This window comes from Motacilla alba, chromosome 15, assembly GCF_015832195.1.
Source record: "Motacilla alba alba isolate MOTALB_02 chromosome 15, Motacilla_alba_V1.0_pri, whole genome shotgun sequence".
Lineage (NCBI taxonomy): Eukaryota > Metazoa > Chordata > Aves > Passeriformes > Motacillidae > Motacilla > Motacilla alba.
The window spans coordinates 13,285,078-13,295,075 of NC_052030.1; the positions used below are offsets into that span (position 1 = coordinate 13,285,078).

Below are 9,998 nucleotides of genomic sequence, written 5' to 3' on the forward strand. Positions count from 1 at the left end.
CCGGGCAGCGGCAGCGGGCCGCGGGAAGGAGCGGAGCGCAGGGAGGTGGGCAGGCGGATCGCGAAAGTGGAAGCCCGGGGAGCAGAAAGTTGCCGGGCTGCCCGCAGTGAGTCGGGCGCTTCTGCGCGGCGGGGGCGCTTTCCCTTCCGCCGGCCGCCGCCCGGGCGCTCCCCGCGGGGCCGCGGCGGCCCGGGCGATGCTGCCCCGCTCCGCCGGCCCCGCGGCCCCGCCGCGCTCGGGGGCGATGCTGCGGCGGGCAGGGCCCGGCCGGCCGCTGCTCTGAGCCCCGCGGCCCCCGGCCCGCGCTCCGGCCGCTCGGCAGCCGCCACAATGGGGCCGGCGGCCGGCAGCACCGCGCTGCTGCTCTGCTGGCTCAGCGGCTGCTGCGCGGCCATCAGCTCCATGGACATCGAGCGGCCCGGCGACGGCCGCTGCCAGCCCATCGAGATCCCCATGTGCAAGGATATCGGCTACAACATGACGAGGATGCCGAACCTGATGGGGCACGAAAACCAAAGGGAAGCTGCCATTCAGCTGCACGAGTTTGCCCCCTTGGTGGAGTACGGGTGCCACAGCCATCTGAAATTTTTCCTGTGCTCCCTCTATGCCCCGATGTGCACGGAGCAGGTTTCTACCCCGATCCCAGCCTGCAGGGTGATGTGCGAGCAGGCGAGGCTGAAGTGCTCGCCGATCATGGAGCAGTTCAATTTTAAGTGGCCGGACTCCTTGGACTGCAGCAAACTGCCCAAAAAGAACGACCCCAATTACCTGTGCATGGAAGCCCCCAACAACGGGTCGGATGAGCCGCCCAGGGGCTCCAGCATGCTGCCCCCCATGTTTCGTCCCCAGCGGCCCAGCAGCGGCCACGATCTGCAGCAGCACAAGGACAGCCTGAGCAGAGCGTCCTGTGAAAATCCCGGCAAGTTCCACCATGTGGAAAAGAGCGCTTCCTGCGCGCCGCTCTGCACGCCAGGGGTTGATGTTTACTGGAGCAGGGATGACAAACAGTTCGCTGTCATTTGGATTGCCATCTGGTCCATTCTGTGCTTCTTCTCCAGCGCTTTCACTGTGCTCACTTTTCTCATAGATCCTCAGCGTTTCAAGTACCCCGAGAGGCCCATTATCTTCCTGTCCATGTGCTACTGTGTCTACTCGGTGGGCTACATCATCCGCCTCTTCTCGGGCGCCGAAAGCATCGCCTGTGACAGGGACAGCGGCCAGCTCTATGTCATCCAGGAGGGGCTGGAGAGCACTGGCTGCACCATCGTGTTCCTGGTTCTGTATTACTTCGGTATGGCCAGTTCCTTGTGGTGGGTGATCCTGACTTTGACTTGGTTTCTGGCGGCTGGGAAGAAGTGGGGGCACGAGGCAATCGAAGCCAACAGCAGCTACTTCCACCTGGCAGCGTGGGCCATCCCGGCCGTGAAGACCATCATGATCCTGGTGATGAGGAGGGTGGCTGGAGACGAGCTGACAGGGCTCTGCTATGTTGGCAGCATGGATGTGAACGCCTTGACGGGGTTTGTGCTCATTCCTTTGGCTTGTTATCTAATCATTGGCACTTCTTTTATTCTTTCTGGCTTTGTGGCCCTTTTTCATATCAGGAGGGTGATGAAAACAGGTGGAGAAAACACCGACAAGTTGGAGAAACTTATGGTCAGGATTGGTGTCTTCTCAGTCTTGTACACGGTGCCTGCGACTTGCGTGATAGCTTGCTATTTTTATGAGAGACTGAACATGGATTATTGGAAACTTGTGGCAACTCAACAGAAATGCAAGATGAACAATCAGACTAAAAATTTAGACTGCATGATGAATAACTCTATCCCAGCAGTAGAAATTTTTATGGTCAAAATTTTTATGTTATTAGTTGTGGGCATTACTAGTGGCATGTGGATCTGGACTTCCAAGACTCTTCAATCCTGGCAAAATGTTTGTAGTCGGAGATTAAAGAAGAGAAGTAGGAGAAAACCTGCGAGTGTTATTACGAGTAGTGGAATCTACAAAAAACCTCAACATCCACAGAAAACTCACCTTGCAAAATATGAATCAACATTACAACCGCCCACTTGTGTGTGACCAGGTTTTAGAAAAGACTGTATCTCACCTCGCAGACTTACAAATGTCCACAGCAGCAGTCAGAAATTAAAAAATGAATGGTGCTTTTTTTTGTCAGAACATTTTAATATCTCAAGGCACAAAAATGTATCATGCTGAATTCAGGACCTGGTGAAAAACTGAAGGTAAATGTACTCATGGAAAGGTTTTATGTAAAAGAAATATTGTGAATTAAAACAGTCTGTTCTGTTACTAATTTGTAGTTAAGAATCACATCCATCCCTCGGATTAAGAGAAAAACAACATAAAAACAAAACCAAGCACAACAACCCACACTTATGTAACTTCTTCATGTAGCTGGGCTGGGTTTTCTCCAGCTCTCTGAGTAACAAGGTCTAGCCAAGTTTTAGGGAGCAGTGGTTTGATTTTAGAAGTGCCCAAGTGAGCATTGTCTGTCCAGGGACAGGAGGAGGCCTATCCTGAGCGAGGATGCTCTCTGGGAAAACCTCCGTGCTAACTTTAAAACCCTTCACAACTCCTCTCAGCCCACTGGGCTTGGAGTGCCTAAAAATAGGCTCAGTCTACAATGCTCACCAATATTCTTTCACCAAAAGAGAAACTTCCTGCACCAGACACAAACTTTGTGAATAAGAATAATGTGCAATACATTTTTTTTTCTTACCATGACATGAAAAGAGAAACAAGTATTTTGCTGTACATAAAGACAACAAAAGAAATCTCTTAACAAAAGAACTAAGAGGTCTAGTCCTCAGAAACCCTTTAGTGTTACATTTTGTGGCTTTTTAATGGAAATCAAGCCAATGTTATACACGTTTGGACTGATTTGTGCAAAAAAAAAGGGGGGGATCAATTCAAAGAGACCCAAAGGGCTTATTGACTCTTTCTATTGTTAAACAAATTCTCACTATGAATAGATCAAGAAGCACTAGATTCTGCAAAGGGAAGCTTTGTATAGAGTGATGCTCTTTACTGTGCTGGGGGTGCACAGTTCTGTGCTGTATATATTTGTAATATACAATTATTTTTCATGCTCCACTATTTTATTAAAAATAAAATATGTTCTTTAGTTTGATAATTTTGTGTGTTCTAAACTTTCTCTGATGTGCTTTGCAGTTAATAAACTTGTTTCCTGGATCATTTGATAAAAGCACGCTTGGAATATAATAATTGCTGTTATACTTGCCTGCAAGTATAAATAGAGAGAACAGTAATTTACTCGAAAGAAATGGCAGGGTGAAATGAAATAAATGGATGTTGATATTTCTGTGAGCCTCTGCAACTGAGAAAACGGAATGGGCTTCAGTGCTGTAAAGAGCTGCAGCGGTGTAGAGCAGGACCGTGTTTACAAAGCGCCGAGATTACAGCAGTGATCCTCGCCTAACAGCCTTTAAAATGCGCATAGGCTACGTTCAGCATGTTAAAGATCGCTGCCTCACTTCACACAGCTGGAGCACAATTCAGTCTCTACCCTCCAGGGAATTTCCCCCTCTCTAACACCGCTGAAAGCATCACCGTTTGTGCACAGACTTGGGGGACACCGGGAAGTACAAACGCAGGATCTGACTGCTGCTTCAGCGAAGTTACCTGATGAAGCTCAAACTGTAAATACGTTTTCAAGAAGTTTTTAGTGGAGCATCTTTTTGTGTGAAGCTGAAGTTTTCCCTGCAGTTTTCCAGGTGCTGGCCGGGCTGGGGGATCAGGGATAGAGCCTCCCTTTCTCAGCCAGGCTGCTCTAGAAAAGCCTTTGTCAGGGGTCTCATCACGGAAAGAACGGGTCTTACTGGGAGAGTGGGGATCCTTGTGACAGTCGTGTCGCGGCTGGGCATTTTCCAACAAAAGGTTCTTTAGTAGTGGTCTGGTTTTTCAACTTTTCTGTGCCGTGTGACAGATAAATTCCTGCCTTTTTGTACTCTTTTGAAGTGTTCCCAGCAGTGACGAGGAACTTGAGCGGCAGAAATGATCTTGCAGGTATTATCAATAATCTTCATGTCTAAAGTGCGCATAGATAAAGCAGTTGTGATACAAAATTCATCTTTTGAGGAAGAGAAAAGATCCTTTTTCTCTTTTGTGCCAGTGTGCCACTGTTTGACACAGGGCTTTGAGATGCCCTGGAAGTTAATCCTGTCAGAGGACACTGTGCTGCAGCCAAAGTAGGACATTGCACTAAACAATTCCACTCGTGAAACTGCTGAATTAATGCCTGTGCATCTGTGTACGCTCCAGCTAAACCCGTGGCTAAACTAGATCCCGAGAAACAGTTTTAAAATGGCCTGTGTATTGCAGATTGCTGCAGGAAGCCTTCAGGTGTGTGCCTCGTTTGTGTGTGTCAGCTCAGGAAATTCCCAGCTGACAGAAGGGCCAGAGCTGGCTTCAGCAGGACAGGTTTGTTCAGGGCATGGTCCCAGCCTCGCTCCACCCTGCGGCAGCCACTGCAAGAAACACCTCACTGCTCTGGGGCTGTGGAGTATTATTTGCTTGCATTGCTGCTGATGAATTCTGCCAGCCTGCTGCCAGGATTCTGGAAGGGAAAAAACTGAAGATAGATGTTCAGCATGGCTGAGCTCCTGCTGCCATTCTGAGTTTGTTCAGTTGGCAGCTCAGGCCCTGCATTGTCACCAGGGCAGAGCTGCACCTTTCCTATGAAAAAATGACAAATGAGGCATCGTGTTACAAGTAGATTCTTGCTAAACTCTAAACCAAGTATTCAGATTTTATTTGTGCTTGCAGTTATTCAGGAATTATTTGGGGAGGTTACTGGTAAGCAAATAAGTACATAATGATGCTGATTATTTACATCAGGGCTAGTACACTGTAAATGCAGCAGAATGTAATGATTGGCTTTGAGGACATCTGAATAATTAATTAATTCAGAAATTGTACTTCTTGCTGTCCCATAGCTCCTAATAGAGTTAACAGTTTAATACTGAAGTTGCTTCTTAAGGAATTGGAAGCTTATTACTGTTAAAGGAAAGTGATATACTTGTTTCCAAAACAAGTAATTTAATACAGTTATTAATAATCATCACAGATTTGTATTCTTGTCATAGAAGGCTGCATATTAGTTAAATTATAATAATACTAAAAGTCATTAAGGCAACATCTCAAAAATTAAACTTCTTTATTTTTCACAGTAATTTTATATTTTGGTGAAATCATGTTTGAATTTTTATTTGTTGAATTTTTTAGGATTTTTCTTTACTGCCAAGGCCCAATATGTATTTGCTTATCTCAGACTTTTAGGAAAAGTGTCTGTATGTGGTTATTTTAACAATCCAGTCACTCCATGGGAAACTTGTTGAGGAAGAAATGTCCAGTGGCATTTGTCAGATTAAAGCTATAAAAGAAATGCATTCTGTTGGTGTGTACATACACCAAATCAAGAACCAGATGTTTGCCACAGGCTTGTGAACAGGTAAAGAAAGGCAGAAAGTTCCTTTTTGTGGCAAAGGTAGCTTGGTAGAACAGTGTGGTTTACTGGGGAGAGATTAATGAGGTAAGAGTATGAGATCAGCGGGGGGAAATGGCATTCAGGGCAAAACCCCACAAAATTCTAATTACGGTGGTAAAAGTCTTGTTTCTGGGTGAAATGCTGATGCTTCTCATAAACAGCAGAATAATTAAGCTCAGCAGTTGCAGGGTTTAGACCTGACATGTCGGGACGCTCCGAGCCGTGCAGCGCAGGCACCACGGCTGAGAGGATGTGAGGGGCTCAGCCCAGGAATGTTCAGATCCCTTATCAGCTTTTGCTCAAACAGCATTTCATGTGTCTGTTATTATGCAGCCATTATTCACATCTGGCTGTCACGCCGTGGCTGCAGAGAGCACGAACAGCCCGGGGTCTGACACACACCCTGCTCCCCCAGCCCCGAGCAGCCCTGGCTGCAAGGGGATGGCTCTCTAATGATGGGATATTCCTGCTCAGGTGGGCTCTTGATGGCAGGTGGTCTCCAGCAGCAGATGGCCTCAAAGGACGAGCTCCGGTGCGTTTTAGTTTAAAATATTTACACATTTCAAAAAAAAAAAAATGAAATGTTATCCTCGTGTAATGTTTTTAGGTATTTCAGACAGAGTGGCCAAGTTATTAACAGTGACAGATGATAAATCAGGGCATCCTTTAAAAGGTGGGTGATGGTGATTATGTGGTCTTGGAGCTTGCTTTGATCAGAAGTGACAGCCCTGTAAGGTCTGTGCCACTCAATCCCCCCTGAAGGGAGATCAGCACCTGTTTGCACTTTGAGGCTCCTCTACCTCCCACTGCCTTCCAGCACTATTTCATCTTTTTTAACACACTTGATGCTGATTAGCTTTAAGCAAAGTCATTATTCATTTACAAAACACTCCTTGATGGAGCGGGCTCTGAACTGTGCTTCAGTGGCAGTGTTTGTGCTGTAACAGTTAAGGAGCCCCATTACAGAAGCTTTATTTTCAGGGAGCCACAAGTTGCGATCAGTCTGAGTGCTAATATTAACCTGGTTTCCATGTTTTTTTGGTCCAGACTGTAGTACATGTTTCCCTTGGATCTGTTCCGCTCTAGCCTGCTGTATCTTCACACGTTTGTCCAGCAGAGACACAGGATCAGCTCGGTGAAACAAACAGGTCCTGCTTTGGTAGATCCCATTTCAGCTCAGTAAATGCTGCTCCAAATAGCTTTAGGCCTTGCTTGGGAAGTGGAATGGCTATTCCAAAACCAGCCCAGCAGGGCTTTGACTTCACCAAGGGCTGTACAGAATCACAGAATGAGTGCCCATGACTACTGCAGGCTGTGGAGCAGGATTTGGGACAGGGCAGATGTGAATTCCCAGCAGGCAGCAGGGTGGGATCAGGCAGTCCCAGGATTTGGGATGGGGCAGATGTGAATTCCCAGCAGGGAGCAAGGTGGGATCAGGCAGTCCCAGGATTTGGGATGGGGCAGATGTGAATTCCCAGCAGGGAGCAAGGTGGGATCAGGCAGTCCCAGGATTCGGGACGGGGCAGATGTGAATCCCCAGCCCAGCAGGGTGGGATCAGGCAGTCCCAGGATTCGGGACGGGGCAGATGTGAATCCCCAGCAGGGAGCAGGGTGGGATCAGGCAGTCCCAGGATTTGGGATGGGGCAGATGTGAATTCCCAGCAGGGAGCAAGGTGGGATCAGGCAGTCCCAGGATTCGGGACGGGGCAGATGTGAATTCCCAGCAGGCAGCAGGGTGGGATCAGGCAGTCCCAGGATTTGGACAGGGCAGATGTGAATCCCCAGCCCAGCAGGGTGGGATCAGGCAATGCCAGGATTCGGGACGGGGCAGATGTGAATCCCCAGCCCAGCAGGGTGGGATCAGGCAGTCCCAGGATTTGGGATGGGGCAGATGTGAATTCCCAGCAGGCAGCAGGGTGGGATCAGGCAGTCCCAGTGCTCTGAGAACAGATGTGGCTCCTGGGGCAGCTCTGCCTTTCCTGTGGCGGCAAAGTCAAAGCTTTGGGGAGCTGTACATCAAAGGCAGGACGGAGAGATCCGTGTGTATGTTTGTAGGGCATTGTTTAAAGAGGAATTCCTTCAGTTTGTTGTCACTAGTTTTTTCCTTCCATTCTTCAAGATCTCCTCATAGATCTGCTGCACTGAAGTCAATGGGTGTCCAGCTAAATTCAGTGTTTGCTTTGAATCAGACTTCCTATCTCAGGGAAAGCATGAGCTACAGGAAAAGTCATTATTTTGATTTTTTTTTCCCACATCAGAGCATCTTTTGAAAATCCTGATGTGACATAAATTCATGATACAGGAAAAAGTATCAGTGAACGGAGCAATTTCAGTTACATTTTCAAAATGTGCTGCTGTGTTAGAATGGACAAAGCCCAGTATGTTGCAAAAGCACCTGTCTTTTCAAAATGAAATTCAGAAATACTGGATGTTGATAATGTTGGAATGAAGGTCTATTTTTGTATTTTGTTTTAGCATATTTTGGCTTTTTGAGAACACATAGTTCTTGCAAATGCTCAGTGTTAATAAATCTGCCTTTCCTGCTGGCGAGGCAGCTCCCCAGAGATTCTTCAGCCAGTTCCCATCTTGCTGCTGCCTCTGCCTCTCGCAGGGCTCAGAGCTGCAGCACCCCCGGAGCTAACGAGGAGCTGCAGCGTGCACTGGAGCCCACGCTGTGCCCTGCTTCCCTCCTTCCCTCCTGAGCAGCACCTCCGTCCCCTTCCCCTCTCCTCCAGTGCTGAGCAGGCTTTCATCATCTGCATGTGCCTGGCTCCCCTTCCCCTCCTCTCCAGTGATGCCTCCCTCCAGCCTCTAATCTGCCCACACACAGCTCTCTGTGCTACTGGCCAGGACCTGCCACCGCTTTGAGCTTCTTTTGTTCCGCACAAACGAAAAGAGATTTCAAAACTTGTGTTTTATCTTTCTTTTTTGGGTAAAGACTGTGGTAAGAAGCAGAGATTCAAAGTTCTGGGCTGCCAAAGGTGCTGATGAACACAGGAGACTGTCAAGCAGAGACTGCCGGTTCTGAGCAGGTGCCTTAAACTTGAAAATACTCTTTTGTGGAACACAGGCATTGTTTGCTTCTGTCTTGTATATTTGTTGTTTTATAGTTCCTTTATCTGAGACTAATGTCTGTGCGAAATAAAAAACAGGAAAGGGACAAAGAACATCTGACCAGTTGATAAAACGGGGGAAAACAGTCCCCGCCTTTCACTCCAAAGCTCTTAGCCTGAGGAGAGCTCTGTGTGCCTCAGAGCTGGTGAGTTTTTCCCAGCTGTAGCCAGCTGCTCTGGCAGGAACATTCCACCTGCCCTCAGCCTGGCTCCTCATCTCCCGAGCTGCTCCCAGCTCATTTCATTGGGAAGGGTGTTTCAGCTGTGTTTCAGCTGACTTTCAGCTGAGCTAGTCTGGGGCAGCTCCTGAGATGCTTGAAAGCTTCACTGAAACACAGAGGACTTCACACTGCTCCTCCCATCACCCACAAACACAAACCGTGCTGCTCGGTGCTGCGAGCTGTCTGCCTAAACAGAGCTCTGGTGTTGAGATAGGAACATCAAGAGTGCACCAAATTTTATGTTTCTTTTCACACTCTGTAATAGCTCTTCAAGGACCTCCTTTGCATATCTAACAAGGAGAACTGTGGGAAAGAGACTTCTGAGTCCTGAATGCTGTAGGGTTGTCTTTGATAGCGAATTTCACAAGAAAGTAAACACTGACTGAGTGTCTGTATGGAGTGAGGTGAAACTGCAGTCTGTGAGCTCCTCCAGAAAAGACAGGAGAAGGAAAACTGAGCGCAGGTAGTAAAGAGGCTAAAGATTCTGAGAACAGAGCCACAGGAGAGGAGGAAGGAGAAAATGCCTCAAGGGAGTTGGCATTGCTTAAGTCGTAAGGCTAGAGATGCACAAACTCAGCTGCACATTAATCTGATCTGGTGCCCAGCAGTTTGGTTTCCATTGGCTGCTCTGAGCCCCTGCTCTCCTCCCAGATACAGAAAGGCACTCAGGGCTTTGATTCCATGCTTGCCTGGTTATCCTGGGTAACTGCATCAATATTTGGAGTGGACTCTGATTATCTAGCTCTGTGCACAGCATCTTACACAATTAGAAGAGTATCACAGCGTGACAGCTTTTGATAAACTGGAGTTACCAACGTATGGTTTTTGAAACAAATCACAATGCAGTGGCAAGAGAAGGTTTGAAGAATAATCAAATTCACAATTCCAGCCATTACTGGTTTTGTTAATTAACTTATCTGGGGCAACAGGTTCTTCTGCATATTTCTTTGACAATTCCACCCTTAGAGCCCACAGAGTCTGGATGGTGAAGGGGTGTATTGCACGGCTCTTTGATCAGTTTGAAAACTCCTCAAAGCCCTTCCTTTGCAGGATATGATAAAACCAAATTTAAGGCAGAAGAAGGCACATCCTTTACTCCCTTTTTAAACTTCCAAATTCGGCTTCACACGGACTGGC

General features: G+C 47.6%; 1 protein-coding gene across 1 annotated transcript; it reads left to right on the forward strand.

Annotated features, from left to right (window-relative positions):
* The first annotated feature begins 302 nt into the window (after nt 1-302).
* Nucleotides 303-3,154, forward strand: FZD10 (frizzled class receptor 10). The gene has a single exon (XM_038152827.1). It carries the CDS (start codon nt 331-333, stop codon nt 2,077-2,079), a length of 1,749 nt encoding a protein of 582 aa, XP_038008755.1. The 5' UTR covers nt 303-330; the 3' UTR covers nt 2,080-3,154.
* The last annotated feature ends 6,844 nt before the right edge of the window (nt 3,155-9,998 follow it).

Excerpts from the sequence above, each read along its gene's own strand:
- FZD10 (XM_038152827.1), top strand. The coding sequence starts at position 331 with ATGGGGCCGGCGGCCGGCAGCACCGCGCTGCTGCTCTGCTGGCTCAGC.